The 25,183-nt window shown below is 34.0% G+C and overlaps 1 protein-coding gene across 1 annotated transcript in view; it reads left to right on the top strand.

Annotated features, from left to right (window-relative positions):
• The window catches only part of AKAP9 (A-kinase anchoring protein 9), a 142,227-nt gene that overhangs the window by 38,400 nt on the left and 78,644 nt on the right, over positions 1–25,183 (top strand). Inside the window, exons 4-14 of the mRNA XM_069462348.1 lie at positions 621–674; positions 1,043–1,213; positions 2,295–2,450; positions 3,308–3,505; positions 5,825–8,212; positions 12,668–12,881; positions 14,761–14,840; positions 16,168–16,306; positions 17,427–17,512; positions 20,295–20,409; positions 20,873–21,071. Of these exons, the coding sequence (XP_069318449.1) occupies positions 621–674; positions 1,043–1,213; positions 2,295–2,450; positions 3,308–3,505; positions 5,825–8,212; positions 12,668–12,881; positions 14,761–14,840; positions 16,168–16,306; positions 17,427–17,512; positions 20,295–20,409; positions 20,873–21,071 (3,800 nt within the window). The remainder of the gene's footprint in view (positions 1–620; positions 675–1,042; positions 1,214–2,294; positions 2,451–3,307; positions 3,506–5,824; positions 8,213–12,667; positions 12,882–14,760; positions 14,841–16,167; positions 16,307–17,426; positions 17,513–20,294; positions 20,410–20,872; positions 21,072–25,183) is intronic.

Here is a 25,183-nt window from a genome sequence, read left to right as displayed (position 1 = left end):
CTGTCATCCTCTTTCCTCCTACCACAAAGTATCTGTGTTAGAGACAGGTGGTAATATGTTACGGAAAACCTTCACATTGGTCAGTGTTGGCACAGCTGTCATAGTACTAGCCTCAGTACAAAGTTCTTGAGGCAGTGTTCCTCATCAGTTCATCTCCTCCTACCTGCTGACTTGCTTACCAGCTTTTAAGGATTTCTATCAGTAAGTGGTTTTACTTGAAAATGAATAGTGGTCTAATCTAAAAACAATTATTGATTAATAAATTATTTAAAGGAAGCATTTTGTAAAAGAGGATCTAGTAACTTGAGGCTTATATTTTTCCTTCTGAAGACCAAATAGAAACTGCACTTAGAACTTTAATTTGCTTAAATGAAAATGTATAGACATAGTTCAGTGTCTTTTGCATTGTAAGTACTGAGATATTTAAGGAATGGTTGGCATTTGAAATGGTCATAATCTTTTAGATACTTCCATTAAATTTAATCACTATATCTGTTTTTTGCCAATGAGGCATTTTTCTCTAGAATTAAAGACACACACACAAATACATTTAGCAGAAATATTGTTAGCTTAAATAAAATTCTAAGATTATAATATATCAGGAAATTGTTTTTATACAGGTAAATGGTTGCAGATTTGTGGTGAGAACAGGAAAGCCTACAAATTTATTAAGGGTACAGTATTTAAAACTACTCATGATACTAATGTTTTATACTATTTAAAATTATCTCGCTTTACTAACAAAGCCTTTTTCTGCATGTACTTCTTTCTGTGTGATTTTAAATTGATTTTAATGTTTAACAAAATGAACTTATAATAATGGGTAATAAAACTCAATTCTAACAGAATTTGTGAATATCCTGTTTATGCCCTTGAGGTACATATCATAGTAACTACAAAGTAGGTTGCCATACCAGTAAACTTCCAGGTGATGAGTGATTTTTTAAAGTGGACTTTGCTATGGTAGTCAGTATTTGAATCAAATCCCTCTCCCTAAGGAATGTTGCTAGTACTGAATTATTAAAAATCTTGAATTGATTAGGAAGAAGAATTTGGTATTGATGATTCTTATTCTGGACAAGGAGCACAGTATAGTCAGACCCACCTAGAGATGATGGAAAATGAATTAGCTGGGAAACAGCATGAAATTGAAGAGCTAAACAGAGAACTGGAAGAAATGAGAGCCACCTATGGGACTGAAGGACTGCAACAGGTATGCTTACTTTCTTTGTTTTTTGGTTTGCTACTCACAAAAACAAAAATAGTAAATTTGAATGATATTATGTGCACTCTCTTTAAAGATGGGGTTTTTAAATGGTAACTGAGCTGGGTGTGGTGGTGTACCTATAATCTCAGCTACTCAGAAGCCTGAGGTGGGAGGATTGCCTGAGCCCAGGAGTTCAAATCTAGCCTGGACAATAAAGCAAGAACCCATCTCAAAAACAAAATAGAACTAAATGGCAACTTAAGATCATCTCATAATTTTTGTCCTTGTACATAATATAAATAACCCTCTTTAAAACTAGGATTTCATTAGCAAAGCTAATGTAATACAGACTCTCATTTAACTTTATATAAGATAGCTAGTCCAAAATTACTTCAGGAGGACAGGTATTTCTATAATCATCCTGGGAGAAAATTATGGTACAAACCACATCAAAATACCATAACTTAAACCGGCAAGCTGGGCTTGATAGTGTATGCCTGTAGTCCTAGCCACCCAGGGGGCTGAGGCAGGAGGATTGCTTGAGCCCAGGAGTTTGAATCCAGCCTGGAAAATAAAGTGAGATCTTTTCACTTAAAAAAAAAAAAAAAAAAAAAAAAATCAGCAAGTCCTTGTAAGTAACCTTTTGTGGTTAGGGTAACATCTGTTGTCCTTGGAAGGCAGTTATGAAAACAAAGTGAAATAGGACATTGATGAGGGTGACAATACATTTCGGTTTCATCCTCTACAGAAACAAGTTGGGATTGAACATGTCTATGGTAGTATTGCCTAGGGATAGATTAGGGGTGCCCCTAAATGTAAAGATACCCTTCTAGAAGTAGATATATGGATAAGCCAGATCAAATGTATTTTTTTCCCTTAGTTTAGATAAATTTTTTCAAAGTTGATTTGGAAGTAAAAGCCAATTCCTTCAAGGTAATAGTTTTCAAATATGGAAAAGACTGCTTACAAATAGTAAGAATTCTGCCAATGTATGTTGAATTACATATTTTTGAAAAATAGTTAATAACAATCAATTTTTGTTTAAAAAATAAGTCTAGTGCTTACTATTTTCACTGGTTTCCTTTAGTTACAAGAATTTGAAGCTGCCATTAAACAAAGAGATGGCATCATAACCCAGCTCACTGCTAATTTACAACAAGCAAGAAGAGAAAAAGATGAGACAATGAGAGAATTTTTAGAGTTGACAGAACAAAGTCAAAAATTACAGATTCAATTTCAGCATGTAAGTGTTACTAATATAACAAGATTTATTAGTTTTTTAGTAATGAATTTTTAAAAAATTTTTCACTTTAAGAACAAATGTGAATTTGTCAAAAAGCCATTTGCATATTACATCATGTTGGAAAAACTAGTTGAATATGTGTTATATTAATCAGGAATTTAATTCATACTTCTTGCATGGTTTTCTGCTACTGTTTTCTCTGTACTTCTTTCCTGTCTTATTTGAAATCCTACAAAACCTTATAAGGCTGATTGAGAGAATTTTTGCAGAAATTAAACTGTAGTTACATCCTACTTTTGCCAATGCTGGTATGGTTTTATTTTAGTTAGTTTCTAAAATGATAACTAGACTGAATATATTCCATTTACCTTTAATTAGAGCCACAGTCATCTAATTGCATTAATCAGGGTTTCTGATGGCAAGTAACAGAAAACAATTTGAAATAGCTTAAGCAAAACGGGGAAATTTAGTGTAATGATACAGGCTTGTCTTACAGAACTCAAAGGCAAAAATACAACCAGGCCTCTGAAAGGGAGTAGAACTAGAAACTGGATAGTCATCAGGAACCCAGTAAATAATGTTTTTTAGGCCTCACTTCTCTCTGCATGTCTTCCTCAGTCATATTTCTCTTAGGAGATCTCCTTTTCTCTGCTATATCAAGGGAATTGTTTCCTTGTAATGTGCCTATTCTTATCTAGTCAGCCATGGCAGCATGTTTGCTGGGATTTCAAGCCTGTGAAGCCAGGGGAAGTTCCCAGAGAGCCATTGTGGGCTAATACCCTAAAAGGTATCTATTAATATTCTCTAAGGCAGTCACTTCAGAATTTAATGTTTTGATGTTTCTTTCTGTTTTCAAGTTACAGGCTAGTGAAACTCTGAGAAACAGCACTCATAGTAGCACAGCTGCAGATTTACTACAAGCTAAACAACAAATCCTCACTCATCAACAACAGCTGGAAGAACAAGACCATCTATTAGAAGATTATCAAAAAAAGAAGGAAGACTTCAAAATGCAAATTAGTTTCTTGCAAGAGAAAATTAAAGTATATGAAATGGTATGTTTATTTTAAGGAAGTCATCCAACTTGTAGCAGCTTTGCAATTAACTTTAAAATTTTTAATGAAAGTGTTTATCTTTTTGTTATTCATGTGAATCACAAAATTTCATAATTAAAACAAACTCTTTAAGTATGTAAAATAATTTATTTCAAAAGCAAATGTGAATCTCAGTCATAGAGTTTTTAAGATGATACTTATTACTGAGTTCCTTAAAAGTGATCAGCCTATGTTAAACTGAATTCACAGGAGGATCTAAATTTATAACTAGAGTTTCTGTCCTTTTTTGTCATCTAAAGGTATTGTGCAGATGAAAACACTGAGATTAAAAGAGATTAAACTGACTTACTAATGTCATAGTGTAGTGCAGAAATTGAAGAAGGCTCAGTACTTGGTAATAACACATGGTGACATTGGATGGAATATGTGACACCAAAACAAAGGTGGTAGAATTTCACTAAAGAGGCTGCACAGGGTAGCATTGATTATCTTGGTTAATTTATATGGTATAGAATCTGGCCTTCGATTTATATGCTCAAAAGTCTGGTTTTATTTTTCCTTTCAGCTGAGACTTGAGCTATCGCAGAGGTGAACTCAGATTTTCCAAGTTCAACAGGCTAATGTTTAAAGCTTGAATAAAATTATTAATTTATAATGAGAAATAATTATCACAGGGACCTATATATTTTAAGTTTATTGGATTTTCTTTCCATAGACAAATGAATTTAAAAAGCCCAGTAATAATTAGGAAGTTATTTAGTGAGCATTAGATCAAAGGATGTTAAAGGACTCAGATATCCAGTGGCATTAGGCTGAGATAATCTAATGTATTTATTTCATAATAGAAATGGTCATGCCTATATGCTGGAATTCTTAAATGCTGTTTGCTACAACGCCCTAACATTGCTTTCTGCTTTAGGTATGGTTTTTCTAGAGAGACCAGAATTGGCAAAGGCTAATGGCACCTTGGTCCCCCTTACTCAGACTGTACTTGAATAGGCACTGCCAACATTTCCCTCTGAAGCTTTTCTTTTCCTAGTCTTTGACATTTTCTCCTTAGATATGTTACACATTAATTCAAGGTGTCTTTCAGTTCTGTTTGACTGGGACTCTTCTCTCCTTAAGGTAATTTTACCTACCTACTTATATTCTGATCCATTCTATGGAATTTCCTTCCTTCCTTCCTTCCTTCCTTTCACTACAGCCCTTAACTACTTACAGAGGCCACTAAGTAACTGAGCCAGAACTTTGAGCCCAGAGCTTTTGCCGACTATGCTGAAATAATTGCCATAACAGATATGCTTTGGCCTGTGTCTGGGCTTAGCCTTATCTCAATTCCAAAATAGAATGCCAAATAGGAACTAAGGAAAAGTATCTGCCTTACTTTCAAATTTGAACCAAAAGTCTAGGACCAAGTTGATATGCCATACTTGATATAGTTACCTTAAATTTCACATGAAGTTCAGCCACTTAATTATTGCATATTCCTAAATTTCTGATTAACTTAAGAGCCCAAGACTGAAGTTAAGGCAGACCACAGGAATTTGTATTTGCTATTGTTTTCCTCTTTTCATAGCACTCGCCTATAGAACACATTCCAGTTACCAGAACACATGGGAGGAACCTTGATTTATTTTTAAGACATCTTTCTGAAAGTGTCTAGATTGTATGTAGTACTTTAGCTGTAGAACATCCTAGGCCAGGCTCACGCCTGGAATTCTAGCACTCTGAGAGGCTGAGGTGGGAGTTCAGGACCAGCCGGAGCGAGAGTGAGACCCTATCTCTACTAAAAATAGAAAAAATTAGCTGGGCATGGCAGCACACACCTGTAATCCCAGCTACTTGGGAGGCTGAGGCAGGAGGATAGCTTGAGCCCAGGAATTTGAGATTGCAGTGAGCTATGATGATGCCAGGGCGACAGAGCAGGACTCTGTCCCCACCTCCCCCGCCCCGCCCCCAAAAAAGAAAATACTAAATACTTAGAATGTTGGTCAGTTAATAAGAAAAATGAAAATATAGTGGTTTAGAGATATCTAAATCAGACTGGATTTTTAAATTAAAATTTTTAATCATAGTAATATAAAAGAAATTTCTTCCAAGAAGGCCAAAACTGCTATAGTGTTTGCTTGTAAATAATGTGGAATACACAAGTTCTAGGTCTCGTTGTCAAAAGGAAAAATTGAGGGGCAGGCCTAATAGTTGCTTTTTATAGAATTATTTAAAAAGAAGTCTTCTATCATGAGAAGTCTTGAGATTAAATGGTATAAGTTGCCAGAAGCTAAAAATCCCCTTCTTCTATTTTCTTTTTTTTTCTTAAAGGAACAAGATAAAAAAGTGGAAAACTCAAATAAAAAAGAAATACAGGAAAAAGAAGCAATCATTGAAGAATTAAATACAAAAATAACAGAGGAAGAAAAAAAAACTCTTGAGCTAAAGGATAAAGTAACAGCTGCTGATAAATTACTAGCAGAATTACAAGAGCAAGTTATACAAAAGAACCAAGAGATAAAAAATATGAAATTGGAGCTGTCCAATTCTAAGCAAAAAGAAAGACAGTGTTCTGAGGAAATAAAACAGTTAATGGGGACAGTTGAAGAACTTCAGAAGAGAAATCATAAAGATAACCAATTTGAAACTGATGTAGTACAAAGAATGGAACAGGAAACACAAAGAAAGTTAGAGCAACTCCGGGCAGAGTTGGATGAGATGTATGGGCAGCAGATAGTGCAGATGAAACAAGAATTAATAAAACAACACGTGTCACAGATAGAGGAACTGAAAACACAACATAAGGGAGAAATGGAGAATGCTTTAAGATCATATCCAAATATTACAGTTAATGAAGATCAGATAAAGTTAATGAATGTGGCAATAAATGAACTTAATATAAAATTGCAAGACACTAACTCTCAAAAGGAAAAACTCAAGGAAGAACTTGGAGTAATTTTGAGAGAAAAGTCCGATTTACAGAGACAGCTTGAAGACCTTTTTGAAGAATTGAGTTTTTCAAGGGATCAAATTCAGAGAGCTAGACAGACAATAGCTGAACAAGAAAGTAAACTGAATGAAGCACATAAGTCCCTTAGTACAGTGGAAGATTTAAAAGCTGAGATTGTTTCTGCATCTGAAGCCAGGAAGGAACTAGAATTAAAACATGAGGCAGAAGTTACAAATTATAAGATAAAACTTGAAATGTTAGAAAGAGAAAAAAATGCTGTGTTAGACAGAATGGCTGAATCACAAGAAGCTGAATTAGAGAGGCTGAGAACACAGCTTCTATTTAGTCATGAAGAAGAGCTTTCCAAACTGAAGGAAGATTTAGAAATTGAACATCGAATAAATATTGAAAAACTTAAAGATAACTTAGGCATTCACTATAAACAGCAGATAGATGGCTTACAGAATGAAATGAGTCAGAAGATAGAAACCATGCAGTTTGAAAAAGATAATTTGATTACTAAGCAGAATCAATTAATTTTGGAAATTTCAAAGCTAAAAGATTTACAGCAGTCCCTTGTGAATTCAAAGTCAGAAGAAATGACTCTTCAAATCAATGAACTTCAAAAAGAAATTGAAATACTCAGACAAGAAGAAAAGGAAAAGGGTACACTTGAACAAGAAGTTCAAGAATTACAACTTAGAACAGAATTATTGGAGAAACAAATGAAGGAAAAAGAGGATGATCTGCAAGAAAAATTTGCACAACTTGAAGCAGAGAATAGCATTCTTAAAGATGAAAAGAAAGCCCTTGAAGACATGTTGAAAATAAATACTCCTGTTAACCAAGAAGAAAGATTGATTTTCATAGACTCCATTAAGTCCAAATCCAAAGACTGTAGCTGGCAAAAAGAAATAGAAATACTTACAGAGGAAAATGAAGACCTCAAACAACAGTGTATTCAGCTAAATGAAGAGATTGAAAAGCAAAAGAACACTTTTTCATTTGCTGAAAAAAACTTTGAAGTTAACTATCAGGAGTTACAGGAGGAATATGCTTGCCTTCTCAAAGTAAAAGATGATTTAGAAGACAGTAAAAATAAACAAGAATTAGAGTATAAAAGTAAGCTTGAAGCACTTAATGAAGAGCTTAATTTGCAAAGGATAAATCCAACTACAGTGAAAATGAGACGTTCTGTCTTTGAGGATGACAAGGCTTGTATAGCAGAACCATGGGAAACTGGTGAGGTTGTTGAGAAAGATACAACAGAACTCATGGAAAAACTTGAGGTAACCAAGAGAGAGAAATTAGAGCTCTCAAAGAGACTGTCTGATCTTTCTGAACAGTTGAAACAAAAACATGGTGAGATCAGTTGTCTAAGTAAAGAAGTTAAATCTTTAAAGCAAGAGAAAGAACAAGTTTTATTGAAATGTAGAGAGCTAGAAATAATAATCAATCATAATAGGGCAGAAAATGTAAATGTATGTGATGTTCAGTTAAGCCCTTTAACAGATGAAGTAGTGACTGTGACAAGCAGGGATTCTGGAAAATCAGTTTCTAAAATAAGTAAAGGTTTTGATGAAGAATCAAAAATAATGGCAGAAGATAAAATTGTTTTTGAAAATATGACTGTTAGAAAAGAAAGCAAACAAGAACAGTTGTTTTTGGATCACCTGCCATCAATAAGAAATGAATCATCACTTTGGGCAACTGAACCAAGTGAAAATGATAAACTTCAAAGGGAACTCAGTATACTTAAATCAGAACAGGTATGTTTACTTCTTTATATATGGTAAAGCACAATGAAAATGTACATTTCATACTAAGAGTCTTCACTTTAATAAAATGTAAATTCACATCCTTATATGCAAATTCAAGTGAACCCTTTAATTTTCATTTGCGCTATCATTTATCATTTAAGTATTTTTTATTAAACATTTAAGCTTTTTTTTTTCAGTTAATCTATGTTGTATATTCTACTCAAAAAATAAAACTTGGTAATGGTTTCACATTTTGTTTGGAAAGACCAGAGTTTAAATGACTTTGTTGAGAATCTCAGCTTTAGAAAAGTTATTAATTTTATTTTGTAATATTTTGTTGTACTCTCAAAGATTGGTTTTAGAGTTTTTATTTTATACTGGTGTTTTTAAGTTTCCACAACTAAAAATGAACTGTTAAGCTTTTTAGTACTCTATATAGTTGTTTGGTAGTTATGAATTTATATTTCCTTGGGGAAATAAAACTTGATTTAAGTCCTAGAGTTTTTTGAAAGTCTTGTTATACCTGAAGGGGAAAATACAATATTAACTTTAAATGCAGTCAAAGAATTATATGCATCTAATGAGTAATACCAGATCATTCTAGACAATTTATATTTGCCAGATACTGATATTAGAAATAACGGGAAAATTCTACTGGGTATCTACAGTATAATGATGCTAACTAAACTTTTATGTGTGTCTTTATTTATGTAACAAATGTTTATTGAGTCTCTTGCCAGGCATAAGAGTATAGTGACGAATAAGAGAGAGAAGGTTTCTGGCTTCGAAGAGCATATATTCTAGTGAGGGAAGCAGGTGTTGAGGAAACAAGTAGAGTGGTTAGAAATAGTGATAAATTTTATGAAGAAATAAAACAGGATAATGTGATAGAGAATGATGGGGACATGGTGGCAGTAACCATTAAATATGGTGGTCAGGAAAGATTTCTTGAAGGAATTGATGTTTGAACCAAGATCTGAATGACAGTGAGGAGCCTGCCACATAGGAATTAGAGCGATTGTAAAGATTTGAGTGAGTTTGAGGAACAGAATGAAGGCCTGTGTAGTTGAGGTCAGAGAGGGGGAGAGTAAAATAAGAGTTGGAAGAAGAAAGAGGAGACTAGACCTTGGAGAGCCTTATAGACTTTTTAACATAGATTTTATTCAAAGTACAGTAGGAAGGGATTGGAAAGTTTTCTTTTTATGTCTAATGACTTATATGATCTTATGTCAAATGTAGAGATATCTTACATATTTAATAGCCAAAATAGAGTCAAGAAATTCAAATTGCTTAACTATTAATGCTCTTAAATATCTGGAATTGTGTTCAAAACTGTAATATGTGATGGTTACTCCTAAAAATATCAGATACCAGTTAAATTTTTTTTAAAGCGAAAGCTAGATGTAGAATATAAATTACCCAAATTACCAAATATAAATTATCAAAATTAACTCAAATTCAAATTCAAGACCTGAATAAAACCAATAACCATTAAAGAATTTGAAATAGAAGTTTCCCTTCTCCCCTCTCCTCTAACTAAAAATGGACCAAGACCATCTTACAAATGAGTCTTATCAGCTCTCAAAGAACAAATACATAATTGCTTAATAAAATAGTATTAGAGGGAGAGGGGACGAAAAAAGAAAGGAAAGACAGAAGGAAGAAAAACCACCCAATTTGTTTTATGAGGCTGGTGTAATATTGACAAAAAGGCCTGATAAGAACAGTACAAGAAAATAAAATTATAGACTAACCTCACTTATAAGTAGGGTTGTAGAAATCCTAAATAAAATATTAGCAAACTAGCAAGAATCAAAGAATAATTCAACATCTGAAAAATCTATTAATGTAACTTTGACATTCATATATAGCAGGAAAAAACCCATATGATCATTTTAATGCATGCTGAAAAAAAATCTTTACAAAATTTAACAACTCAGATTTAAAAAAACAAACAAACAAAAAAAAAAACTTGAGGAAACCAGGAATAGAAGGGAAATTTCTTAACTGCAATAATGGTTTTCATCAAAATATTTAGCAGGTAACATTTCTAATGGTGAAATTTAGAAGCATTCTCATTAAAGGACTAGGATACCCCCTGTCAACTTTAACTCTTTCAATGTTGTTTTACAATTCTTAGGCAATGCAGTATGACAAGAATAAGAGTGAGATAAAGACTAGGAACAGAAGGGACAAAACTTTAAACTCCATGCAATTATGTTTTGGACTTTTATTAAGAAAATTATAAATCATCGAAGCACATAAAGACCTAACTATGTGGTAATATATACCATGTTAATAGTGGAAAGATATAAAGTAAAGGCAAATGCCAGTTCTTCCAAATTAATCTCTACAATTCAATGTAGTTCTAATCAAAATTCTGAGATTTTTCATGGGTCTTAAACTGATTCTAAAATTGATTTAAGAGAGGAAATATCCAAGAATAGCCAAGACAGTTCTAGAAAAATATATTCCATCTGATATCAAGACTTACTGCAAAATTATAGTAAACAGTATGGTTTGATGCAGGGCTGGACAAATAGATCAGTGGGACATGGTGGAAAGCCCAGAAGCATATCCAGATCGTTGTGAAATTTTAAAATGTGGTAAGGAGGCCCTACAAATCTGCATTCCAGACACTTTTCTAGGGACTGGTAATATATTAGTGAATAAAAGGCAATAAAGAATAAATCTTATATTTTAGAGGGGTTAGTGGACATTAGATTTAAAGACAGACAAGTAAATATATAATGTGTCAGGTGGTAGTGAGTGCTATGAAGAAAACTAAAGTATGGTATGAGGTTAGGGATCTACCAGAGGTGAGTATGAGTGCTTTTTTAATATAGGGTAGGTCAGGGAAGACCACTCTGGGGAGACAATATTTTAACAGAGACTTGAGAGAAATGAAAGAACAAGCCATATTAGTAGGAAAAATTTATAGTATTCAATCATTGCTTTTGGGATACCTGCCTTTTGTTTGATATTGGGGATGGGGAGTTAAGGAATTAGAGCCTACCTTTAGGGAAAAAAAACTCCAAGTTGGTTAAAGACATACATAAAAAGAAAATGGAATCTTGAGAGAGAGAAAGACTTTCAATGAAGATTTTTTTAACAGCCCAGGAAAAGATTAATAAATTTGATTATAACTATTTTACAAGCAATACCATAAAACAGGTTTAATGACTGGGACCAGATATTTGCCATGTACATTAAAGGAATATTAAGAAGATGTAAAAATGGGTAAAAGATATGAGTAGACATGTGTCTCAGAATAGAAAACCAAAATAAACATGAAAAGATACTTTCAACCTTACAAATTGATACAACAGTAAAATAACATTTTATACCCATCAGATTGGCAAAATATTAATAAGTCTGATAATAAAATGTGTGGTGAAGATGTGGGGCTCTGAGTACTCATACACTGCTGATAGCAATGTAAATAAGTACAGTTATGTAAAAAATAAGTTGGTAAAGTCTAATGTGCATTATCTATGATCTAGCAATAACATTTCTAGGTGGTTCTCAAAAATGTGGTCCTGGAAACAAGTAGAATTCAAATTGTCAGGCCCCGGCCCAGACCTCCAGAATCAGAAACTCTGGAGGGTGGGGCCCAGCAACCTGCTGTAATAAGCACTCCACGTAATTCTAATGCATGCTAAAGTTTGAGAACCACTATACTAGAGAAGTACTAGCACATTTGCTAAGGGGAGATATCAAATGTGCTAGTACTTCTGTATATATATAAAATTTACTGCAGCATTTTTTGAAATACCCCAAAATTAGAGATAATCCAGCTGTTCTCCAGAAAGGAAATGGACAAATTGCAGTATATTCATATATGCTATACCACGGTTAAAATAAATTCACCTGTATCTTTGGATAAATCTGAGGCATATCGAATGAGAAAAGCAGTTTGTAAAATAAATGCCATTTCATACCATTTATGTAAATCCTTAAAAATGTAAAATATAATGCATTGTTTATATATACATTGAGAAGTGATATGAGAAGTAAACGAGAACATAGTGGATTAAATTTTATCTATAATGTTTCCTTTTTAAACCAAAAAAGGTATATAGGGAGGAGGGGAATGAAGAAAAATAAGACAAAATGTTAGTATTTGTTAATTTGGGTTGTAAGCATGTAAGTTTTCATAACATTCTTTGTATTTCTCTACATTTAAAATATTTTAAAACAAAAATCATACTATCTATACCAAATACCAAAATTGACTATAAAATTGAGGTAATGAAAACATTGTGCTACTTGCCTTGAGAAAGACAGATATATCAATGCAACAAAATGAAGAGTGAGAAAAAATTAGACTTCGGTTCTCTTATATGAATTTTTAAAGTATAACTTCATGTATTTTCTCCATTCTAATCATTATATGTAAAGAAATAGAAGTCAATTACTTGATTTGTAATTTTAAAATTTTCTAACGTTTATATTCACTTTAAGAATGATTTAAGGCTACAGATGGAAGCCCAACGCATATGCCTATCTCTGGTTTATTCAACTCACGTGGATCAGGTTCGTGAATATATGGAAAATGAAAAAGATAAAGCTCTTAGCAGTCTTAAGGAGGAGCTTATTTCTGCTCAAGAGGAAAAGATCGAGGAACTTCAGAAAATACACCAGTTAGAGCTACAGAATATAAAAACACGAGAAACAGGTAAATAGTTTCTGACTTATAAGTACCATGAACCCAGTAAGTATCAATTAGAGCCCACCATTCCATAATTCTGTCCTTGTCTTAGAACCCATAGAGGAAGATGACTTATAAATCCCAGTCCTGGATCCATTTGGTTATATAATTGCTGGACATTCATTTAAGTGCTTGAGAAAGCCAAAATCACTCATTTTCTCATAGGAAGTCACAATTTGTTGGGAAAGCATATATAAAATCAACTGACAATTTCTGCAATAGAAGAATGAATAAAATGAGTGGGAGAAGAAGGGAGCAAAGTCTAGTGCTTTCTGGCAGGATGAGTAGGGTGAGGTGGTGGGCAGGAGTCATTGGAATGTTAGGGAAGGCTTGGCATCTAGCCCTGAGGTGTATGTACATCCGTTTTGGAGAACTGGGGAGTTCAAGGTGTGTGAGAAAGTAGTTGTCGGGGATAAAGCTGGAGAGATTGGCTAGCACTTACACAGAAAAAGTTTTGTGTACTTTGAATGAAGCGTATTTAAGCCTTATGCTATTGACGATAAGACCTACTGCAGGAATTTACATAAGTAAGAGTAACGTAAGATTTTTATTTTAAGTTGACACCATCGGGGTGAGTTGGAGGACGTGAGATTAGTGATGTGAAGATAGTTAAGCAGCTTTAGCAGTAATTCCGATAAACAATACGATAGTGAACTCAGTGTCAATGAGCATGGAAAGGAAAGTTAAGTTAAAGAGGTAGGCTGTAGTCTGCAGTTAATATTAGCAGTAAAAATGGGAGGAATCGAGAATGATCCCTCAGTTTCTAGCATGTGTAACTGAATTGAGGGTTGTTTCAGTCACAAAAAGGACGAGGAGCAGATTTGTGGGAACGATTATAAATTCAGTTTGGAACATACTGAATAAGAATACCTATTGACTTTGAAAAAGAAATATCCAGTAGGCAGTTGAAAATAGAAGTATGAAACTCAGGAGAGAGAGAGAGGTACAGGTTCAAGATGAAGATTTAGAATCAACATGGAGGTCATCTGTGGCCAAGGACAAGAATGAGACATCCTGGGAGTCTGTGTAGAGTGAGCCAAAAGACTTAAAATGACACTCTGGGAAGCAACAATGTTTAAGGGACCTTAAATGGAAGAGAAGGAACCTGTTTATGGACTAGTTGCAGTTAACTTTTATCTTTAATAATTATTTCATCACCCAGTTTGCAATCTTCTTGTGTTCATGGTATCTCTGGGCTTCTGCTTTTGCCTTTGGGAATGAGGTGGTTTGTAAATTTTTCCAATGAAATTGCTCTGTTGAACGGAGTAAAAATTCAAGAGTGTCTGGAATAAGAATACCATACTTTTCACATCAGGAGGTTTGGGGTTTGAATTTACTAATATTTTAAGCAAATATTCTTTTTATTAATATTCTCTTCAGATAGTCTATCCAGTATTTTTCAAACTACAAGTTAATTAATGGGTCCACTGATGGGTGATGAAGTCAGTTTAGTGAGTAATGACCAGCATTTTTTTTAATAAATTAAAGAGTAGAGTAGAACAGAAAACATTGGAGTGCATAACATGTAGGAAGGGTAAATATTGATTTGTGAAATTTGTATTTGTTTTACACAGTTGTATATAATAGATTATGATATGCGGTATTTCTTATGTTGGGTTATAGTAAAAAAAAATTTGAAAGTCACTGTTTTATACCATCTTATAGGATAGAAATTGAAAATCTTAAAAATTTTCAGAGACAGTTAACATTGAATGATGGAAAATAACTTTGAAAGAATTTAAAACTAATCTTATTAGGGAAGCTTCTAGTTGAAACATAGGTTAAATATGATATTAGTACTTAAATAGGTAAATTGAATGTCTTAATGCATTATCTTTTCTATTAGGTGATGAAGCAAAGCCTTTACAGATACTCATTGGAAAACTTCAAAATGCAGTGTCTGAAGAATGTTCTAATTTCTCACAGGTAAGATTAGTTAAAAAGTACTTTTGGACAAGAAGTGCTAAATTTTAAGTTGCTACTCATTTGATGAGCAGAATCATCTAACCTAGTTTTCTCCACTGTGTTACTTCAGAACTGCACTTAGAAAGTATTCCTGAGTTTTTAACTTAAAATGAGCATTTAAAAAATTCCCTGATAATCAGTCTGAAACAAAAGAAATTCAGGTAAATTATCTCACCAGTAGAACAGACACTAATTATTGATATTGCCATAGATGAGTTACTTAATTTTTCTGTGTCTCGGTTTCTTCATCTGTAAGTTGAGTGGTCGTGTAATTGACAATACAGTTTAAATTGTAAGCAAATCTCAGAAAATAGCAGCGGTAAATAATTTATTTTTGAAATTTAGAAGTTGTTGATGGTTATTTTTAGTTGTGTGAGGAACAAAGGTTAAAGTTATATGGAGCGCTTATGGGGCACATGTTTTTTGTTCTTTTTTTTTTTTTAAGACATGGTCTCATTCTTTTGCCCAGGTTGGAGTGCAGTGGTGTCATTATAGCTTGCTGTCCACCTCCAACTCCTGGGCTCAAGGGATCCACCCTCCTCAGCCTCCCAAATAGCTAGGACTACAGGTGCATGCCACCATGCCCGGCTGAGTTTTTTATTTTTATTTTTTGTAGAAACAAAGTCCCACTATGTTGCCCAGGCTAGTCTTGAACTCCTAGCCTCAAATGATTCTCCTGCCTTGGCCTCCCAAAGTGCTGGAATTACAGACATTAGCCACTGCACCTGACCCATATGTTTTGTTTTAAATGATAGAATTATCTATTGCTCAGGAGAACAACCAAAACAATGTGTCAAATATTTTTAAGTTTTTATGTATGTATAAGCTATAGAAAATACTTTCGGTGTAACAGAAAAGTATATGAATGTTACCTCCTTCTTAATATTATTATGTATTTATTTCTGATAATCATTTCTGAATTTCCAACCTTGTCCTGTGGTGTTTTTTTCAAGGGTATTTGACATTACAGAGATAATATCAGAATAGGATCCAAGCTAGGAAGTGGTAAAGTATAAGATATATTTTATTATTGGTGGGAAGCAGAAAAAATTATAGTTTTGTGCAGTGAAGATTATCAATATTTTTTTGATGTAAGAAGAATTTCATGTCATAGAAAAATTTAGACATTTCTTTTACAGATTGATTTGGTGTATGGAGGAGTGTTTTCTCGCTGATTTTTCTGTGCCTTTTGACTGTCTTTTGTATCTAGGAGAATAATGTTTAATGATCTTTAGAGGCAGAAATAAAAATTGTAATTACTTAAAATACCCAATTTTGTTGTTAACAGACTTTATGCCATGTCCTTGGTGAATATTATACTCCTGCTTTAAAATGTGAAGTAAATGTAGAAGAGAGAGAGAATTCTGGTGCTTACACTTCTGAAAATCAAGAACCAGAATTAAGAGATTACAGATATGAATTTCAAGGTAGTAAAAACTTTCCACACTATTAAACAGTATTTAATTTTCTTAAATAAATTGATGACATTTATTTTACCTTTAATTATGATTTAATCACTCAGCCAGGTTGAGTTTATTATCTTAACATCTTGTCTTTTCAGATTCATGGAATCTTATGTTTAATATACATTTTTAATTTTTATAATGCAGTAATTGTGTGATGAAGATTATTGACGGCCGGGCGCGGTGGCTCACGCCTGTAATCCTAGCACTCTGGGAGGCCGAGGTGGGCGGATCGTTTGAGCTCAGGAGTTTGAGACCAGCCTGAGCAAGAGCGAGACCCCATCTCTACTAAAAATAGAAAGAAATTATATGGACAGCTAAAAATATATATAGAAAAAATTAGCCGGGCATGGTGGTGCATGCCTGTAGTCCCAGCTACTTGGGAGGCAGAGGCAGGAGGATCGCTTGAGCCCGAGAGTTTGAGGTTGCTGTGAGCTAGGCTGACGCCACGGCACTCACTCTAGCCTGGGCAACAGAGTGAGACTCTGTCTCAAAAAACAAACAAACAAACAAAAAAAAAGATTATTGACGCTGTCTAAAAATTTACCTGTCTTTACTTTTTATTCCTCTACTCCCATCTTTTTCCTCATTCTGATTATTTTAACTTTTTATACCATAGAGCAAATCTTTAGAAGTTATTGTATTTATTGCATATGTCTATGTCAATGATTTATTATTTTAAAAATGAATAAGAAGAAAATTGAAAAATAAGAAATATATTAAATATCTTAATATGAATCTGGCATTAGTTTATTTTAACAAATTGTACCCTCAATTAATTTCTTGGTGTTCCTTCACAGATAAAATGTGTCCTAGCCCTGTCTATTTATATGGGTAATGAACAAAATGTATACAAATTAATGACTACCAAGAGAAATTGAACATATTTTAATATGAAATTTTCAAATTGTCTTTTTAGCAGGTGTTTCATATCAATGAGATTTTAATTTTTGGCTACTAAATATATGAGGTTTACATCCAGTAGGTAATTTTCTAAAGTTATAAATAGGTCAATGATATTTATTGGAAGATGCAGGCTTTTACTGTGGAGTGAAATTAGTGTAACTGTCCGTTTATCATTTAGACCTTCAAGAAAACTTGCAGACTCTTCTCAACAAAGTAACAGAAGAATGCAACAAACTCTTGGTACTTCAGAAACGATTAAGCAAGGTCTGTGAAATGGAAATGTATTATTGTGTTTGTGTTTATTCTATTACCTGCTGTTCTGTAAGCTGCTTTATCAACCAAGAATTTACAAAATAAGTGAACATGAAAAGGAGATTGGGAAAAGTGGTATATAGTTATAGCAGAGAATTCATATCAGTAACTGAAGGAATTTATAGAAGTTGAATAATAATCCTTTTAGAGAGTTTTGAAATCATGATGAATTAAAAACATAAGATATCAAACTGTAAGCTATGTGAAATGGTTCCATTTAATTTTCTATATAATGTAAAATTAAAGCAATGGGTTTGTCTTTCTGTTTTAGAGAAAACTGGTAACAAGCTCAGTTTAGCACGTAGCTAATTAGTTTCACACAGTGTTATCTGTGACAGTTTTATTTTCAAGCAGTTTTAAAAATGTATTCATAGAAAACTAGGTAAGATAGTATACATGATTCAGTAAAATTTATTAACTACATCAGAAAAATAACTTTAAAAACATAACAAAAAATAACTTATTAGCAGGGATAAGTGTTGTAATTCTTATGTTGTAGAAAAAAAATCCAGAAAGATCTGTTTATTTGGGGTGCTTTTCGATGTTCAATTATATTAATAATGTTTAGACAGGTTTGAAAGACTTTTTTTTTTTTTTTAAATGGAGATTGCGGGGGGGTTGGGGGGGGACGTCTCACTCTTGCTCAGGTTGGTCTCGAACTCCTGAGTTCAAACTATCCTCCTGCCTCGCCCTGCCAGAGTGAGCCACCACACCTGGCCCAGATTTGAAAGATTTAACTGATAGGCAGTGAAAGTGATAGTACTGATGAGGCCTGTTTTAGCTGAAATTCTTTTTCTTTCTCTTTTTCTTCTCCTCCCCTTCTTTCTTTGCCTCCTGTCCCTTTTCCTCTCCCGGCCCCCCCCTCCCCCCCGCGTTTCTGTGCAGTTAAGCACAGCCTTATCTAGCGTTTCCTAAAATCTATAAACCTACTCCAGTAGATTTACATAAGAGTAGAATCTCTTTTGGTTTCCTCTTATTTTCGTGTTTATTATGGATTTACATCTTTTAAAGATTCTTTATTATCATTGGGTCATGGGAAGGGTGGAGGTGTATGTCAGAGGTCACAAATGTAAATGGCTGTATTAGCTTAGTGCTCATCAAATAAATGAGGAAGGCCAAGTGAAACCTGGAGAAAACGTGCTTCATCCAAAAGGGACAGAGGCTGCTCAGTTTAAACTTCTTGTTACTGTTTGTAGGCATGCGGGTCCAGTGTTGCTGGTTGGTTTATCAATTTTATATGAAGCTTTTTGCTTTTAAAAATATTAGGAAGTTTTCCAAAACAAACATATTATTTTGTAAAGCTGGCAAACAGAAAGCAAACAAACAACAAAAACTGTTTTATCCCCAAAAGGACACTTCTGTAGCTTGTATTTAAAGTTCAAGCTTCTATTTTGCAACCATCCCCTTCTAGTCTCCTTGGTTCTAAACCCTTCAGAATCAGGAAACTTTTCATTTATTTTTATTTTCTCTTCTTAACACAATGCTTGTTTAGCACTCAGTAAATGCTTAATAAATGTTTGCTAAATGAATTAGAAAGGTTGGACTGGAAACTTAAGAATTTACCTGATGATCTTATTTTCTCTGGGAAGTAGGAGGCAAGGCCTCTGTTGAAATGTACTGGAGGGGTAGGAGTTGGGTAGACTTGATACCAGTAGTAACTAATTAAAAGAGCCTTCATGGGAAATAACTTTTATCCTGTTGCTCAACTGCTTCTGCAGTATCCTTTGTTCATCTGGTCTAACAAGTCTAAACTCTTTCCTCTTGCTTTTAATGTCTTCTGTAATTTGGATCTACCTCATTTAACTAGCTTTATTTCCCCTCCTTGGCCAAATTAAACCCCTGAGATCATTGTCTGCACTACTTACAACATAGGCCATTCTTTCACAAATGCTCTTACTCCTTCTTCTTTATAGCCTTCCCAAATCATTGCCAAAAATCTTTGAGGCCTGAATCAAATTTGACTTCCTCCGTAATTACTCATATCCACATCAGTCTTTCTTCTCTGTCATTGTCATCATAGTCAAACTTTATAGTTTAGCACTTCTCTAATTGTTTAATTTTATTTCCCCAACTACTTGATAAATTCTATGAGGGCAGATATGCCATATTTTTTTTTTTACTGATTTTATATTTTTACTCTCCCTTGTCACAATGGTGATTACATAGATTATTTGATGAATGAGTGAATTAACACACATATGCCTTTGACATGTTGCTGCCTAGTTTTAATAGTTAAGGAAATAAGCTGAGATTTATCTGTTTTCATTAGTTTCCTTCCTTTTGTTTTACTGTAAAGAGCAGCATACCAATCTGTCAGTTACCTGGTTGCACACGGGATGTATCCAGAGATGAATAAATTATATTAATAAAATATTGATAATATAAAATTTATCATTTATGAGTTGAAATTTCAAAGATTAAGTCATATTATAAATATTGTTATGAACTTTCTTCTAAAATTCTGTGAAGCACTGTTTTTGCAGTAAAATGAACTCCTTTCTAGATATCAGAGAACATTACTAATGTAACTTCAGTGCCGTGAAGGGCATGGGATGTGAATCACTGTCTCAAAGAGAATAAGGAATAACTTAGAACAATAATAATAATAATGTCAGTGTTACAATTTTTGGTGATTTTGAAAAAATATCTTAAATTCAAAGTTGCTTTAATATAGATTTCAAAGTAGTGGATCATATGTTTATGTCACTGCTTTTTATTCTGTTGTTTCCAATAGATTCCAGGACAGCAAACAGATGGTTTGAAACTTGAATTTGCAGAAGAAAACCTCCCAAAAGAGGAAACAGAGTTTTTATCAACCCATTCTCAGATGACCAGTTTACAAGACACTGGTAAATTTTGATTACATACCACAATCAATATTTTGTTTTTATACCAAATATTCAGTAGTTTTCTTTTCTACTTTAAAATTTGAGACAACTTAATGACTTTGGACATTTCATTGTAACCTCTCTGATCTCAATTTTCTCATCCTTAAAATGAAAGATTTAGCCTACTTATCTCTTTGGTCCCTTCCCACTTCTTATGTTCTATGAGTCTAAATTTTTTAAATTTAAAAACATAAAATTGTTGCATTTAGGGGTACTACAGTCATGAGCATAGAAAAAATGATCTTGAATGGCACTATTTATGTTTTCTTGTTTTCATCAGAATGAATTCAAATTGAAGCCTGAGTTACTACTGCTAAGAACATTTTTTTCAAAGAATTAGTATTTTCTGCACACACAAAGTGATTGTGGTATTTCACTAAGAAATCTGTACTGAAATGTGCATTTTCTTCTATTCATATAACAGATATCAATCATAAAAGCAAGTTATCTTCTCTCCAAGATATTGAAAAAATTAAACAACTTGAAGAACAAGTTCAAGCATTAGAAAACCTCATATCCTCTTTGCAGCAACAATTGAAAGAAACTGAAGAAAACTATGGGGCAGAAATCAGTTGTTTGCAGGAAAGACTTCAAGCTGTTAATGAATCCACAGTTCAGCCAAGGTATCCATCTACTTATAATTTCATTCAGCAGTATTTGTAGTTTAGTAATCATAGTATCATCTGGAATGGTTATTTTAAGACAAAAGTGTAACTTAAGCAAAGTTGCTTGCAAGAGATATATAGGATGTAGCAGTTTTAAGAAGTAAAAGTAGGAGGTAATTCTCTGTCTTTGAAATGCATGAAATAGATGTTGAGGTAAACCAAAGACATTTTAGTATAGAAATTCTATTTATATTTTTATTTGCTAAAGGTGCTGATAGTTACTAATCTGCTTAATTAAATCAGGCAGTGTGCATGTATTTGTGATTTATTCTACGCCTAGTCTTTGCTACTTTGATGTAGGGAGTATATAAGGAACATAAGATAGGGTCATTCCAATCGTGGTTGGATTTCCTCCACTTGGTTGTCTAATGTTTAAATTCACCATGTCCCAAGTAGAACTCTGGACCTTTCCCTCAAAATTTGCTCCTCCTGCAGCCATCTCTATCTATCATGAGTCCTCTTTCTCTGATACCTCTCTTCTAATTTATCAAAAAATCCTGTTTTCTCTGTACTTCTGTATTTTTTCAAAGTGCTTCTGAACTGCATCACTCCTCACCACCCTGCTGGTCCCTGCCATCATCATGTCTCATCTGGATTACCCTAACTCCTCCCTAAAGTCTATTCTCAACATAGTCAACTCAGGCGCCAGAACCTTGCTTTTAGAGTTTAAGACGGGTCATGTTATTCCAGTGTTCTTCTGTCCTTATAATGCCTTCCTACATGATAAGTCCCCAATGCCTCTTTTTTACCTCCTGTTGACTTGCCTGTCACTATTCTCAAATCATACAACCTTCTTGGGGTCCTCAAACAAGCAGTATCAGTATGTGTCTGCTTTAGCAATTTCTCATTAGCTGCTCCTTCTACCTAGAATGATCTTTTTTGAGATATTTGCAAGGCCAATACCCTCGCTTCCTTTGGATCATTCTTGATCAGCCTATGTAAATTAAAATTGTCCCCTAGAGGCCGGGCGCGGTGGCTCACGCCTGTAATCCTAGCACTCTGGGAGGCCGAGGTGGGCGGATCGTTTGAGCTCAGGAGTTCGAGACCAGCCTGAGCAAGAGCGAGACCCCATCTCTACTAAAAATAGAAAGAAATTATATGGACAGCTAAAAATATATATAGAAAAAATTAGCCGGGCATGGTGGCACATGCCTGTAGTCCCAGCTACTCGGGAGGCTGAGACAGGAGGATCGCTCGAGCTCAGGAGTTTGAGGTTGCTGTGAGCTAGGCTGATGCCACGGCACTCACTCTAGCCTGGGCAACAGAATGAGACTCTGTCTCAAAAAAAAAAAAAAAAAAAAATTGTCCCCTAGAGCTCTGTATCCTACGTTCTTGATTTTTTTTCTATATTACTTGATGTTATCTATTTCATACATACATTGTGCACATTTTATACAATGTGTATATATTTTATGTGTATTATATATTATATATCTCCAAATATGTATAAATTTGGAGAGGGGTAAGTTTGTTTTTATTTTGTTTATTGTTTGTCTCTGATTAAGGACTTTAAGCTTTATAAGGGTGGGGATCTTTGTCCATTTAAGTCACTGATATATCCCCAACACCTATGCTAATTCCCTGTACATAATAGGTACTCAATACATATTTGTTAAATGAATGAACAGTTTGTAATTTAGTCAATAAGTGTGTTAAAGTATATAACTAGCTCTTTAACCCTCAGAGATTTAATCTAACTTTGGCTGGCTCTGCTGTTCTAGGACTGATGTCTTCATAGGCACTTGTCAATGGAACTTCAACACATTTTTTTTTGGGCGGTGGTGGTGGACAAATAATGTCTGTACTTCTTTGGAAGCAGTTTGTTACTCTCTCTTTTATTTAGAGCTTGTGTATAGGCTGTGGAATTGTTCACTCAGTATTGGCACAGCCTTATAAAGCCCCCATGTTCTTTGAGATCAGTGGTTTCCAAACATGACCATACATCAGAAACAGTGGAGGTTTTTGAGCTTTAATACTATTTTTTAATAGTTACGATTACAGATTACTGTATTATACATTTGGAGAGTCACTCATTAGCATTGAGATAGAACCTAGAAATTCATGTTTTTAACAAGATATTAATAATTCTGAAGCACGCAGCCATTGCATTGATCTTTGTAAGCTACTGCTCTAGACTTTCTTCTATGAAAGAAAATAGATAGATAGCAAGAACTCTCCAATAACTGGTCACTGCATTTCAAGTAATCTTCCTGTAATTAGTGATGCTTTCTCTCCAAAGCCTGAAGAAAAGGGAGGTTTCTGGAAATGTAGGCTTACTTTTGGTGTTCCTGTATTTGGGCTTCTGCCAGCTCACCACCCTCTCTCAGAGTTTCTATGATACTCAGTGGAAGTGTGTTGACAATACCTCTCAGCTAAAATCACTAGTTTACTCCCGTCTCCCCACAAAAAAGAGTTTTACTCACCACCATGCTCATTCTTACTAACAATAATGAGTCAGAGTTATTTCTTATAAATATCATCACATAATTTGGGCACAACTGTGAAACATTTTGAATAGAGTATACTGTTCTATGTAGGTAGACTTGAAATAGTTTCAGAAAAATGATTGGGTCATTCATTTAAGAAACATTTGGTGACTTCATACTAGAAGCTTCTTCATACTAGAATCTCACTGTGGGATTGGAAAGACCATGAGTTTTAGTTTCAGGCTGATCTGCATTTGACCTTTTATTGGCCATGTGATCATGGACAGATTATTTAAACATGTTTAATAGTAGCAGGGATAATAATAATTACGCTTTAGAGTGTGAGGATCTAATGAAATAGTAACTCAGAAGAGCCTTGGCTAGATGCCATGGAGGAAGAATTAGGTATATATAAAGTGGCCCATTCCATCCAGGGACTTCATTGAAATCATTATTCACAAAATAACTTTTAAAGATAGTGGTTAGTGAATATATAACATGGTAATATAACCAAAGTGCTGGAATTTAAACACTTGTCTGTGAGACATTTTCGCTGCATGTTTCCATAATACTGCCTATTGGAGTAGTACCAGGGAAATGGAAAAGAAAGATGAATATTGAGACATTGTAATGGAAGGAATATTGGGAACAAAGCAGAGGGAAATGTCAAAGATGTCTCTATGATTGAGCTAGGGAATATGGAGAATGATGGTATATTAATATAAATCAGGAAATCAGGAGATGGGAGAGGTGGAATTGTAAGAGAGAAACAGTGAATTCAGTTTTAGCCAGACTGCTGTTTTCAGTTTGGGGTAAACACTTTGAAATGCTATAAAGCTTACAGAATGAAGTAATTGTGGACTATGTGGTACTTTTCGGAGTTTGGATCATAATGGCTGGATAGATAATCAGGAGGGTTTTCTAGGCTGTAAAAATATCCAAGACATAAAGCCAAGGATCAGAACAGTATATGCAAAGGACAGTGAAGAGAACAGAGACAAAGTGGTGAGAATGATAGAAGAACTAGGAAAGGGCAGGGAAGGAGGATAAGGGAAATGAATGAGTATTTAGAAACATGGGATGGACATAGAACATGACAAGGCAGTTCACAGCAGGAAAAACTTAAATGGCTAATAGCATTTGAAAGAAAATGTAATATAAAAAATAAAGACATATATGTTCTAGCGAAGTTTTAAGATTATGACTCCTTATTGCTGAAATTTTGAGAAAATACTTAAACGATACTATTATGAGAATAAAATTAGCATAACTTTTTAGATTATGGCACTGTATTAAAATTTTAAATATTAAGCTTAACAAACATAAGATTTTTATCATATAGAAACATCCATGCAAGTATGTGAAGATATATTTTTGAGGATCTATATTATAGCATTGTTTGTAATAGTGAACATTGGGAAACAGCCAAATGTTCATCAGGCGATTAGCTATATAAGTTATGAAATGGGACAGTGATGTAACTTGTGTCTGGCCAGTTTTGGACATAATGAAACATAGGAGAGAATAGGAGAAGGAAGAGTGTGTGGACAAGAGGAGGGTGAAGCAAAGAAGGCAGCATGGGTGCACATGAAAATGGGCATGAGAAATTATATTTGCCAAAAATGAAAAATTATAACTTGCTCT

This window comes from Eulemur rufifrons, chromosome 29 (assembly GCF_041146395.1).
Source record: "Eulemur rufifrons isolate Redbay chromosome 29, OSU_ERuf_1, whole genome shotgun sequence".
Lineage (NCBI taxonomy): Eukaryota > Metazoa > Chordata > Mammalia > Primates > Lemuridae > Eulemur > Eulemur rufifrons.
This window is presented reverse-complemented; position numbering and strand designations above follow the sequence as displayed.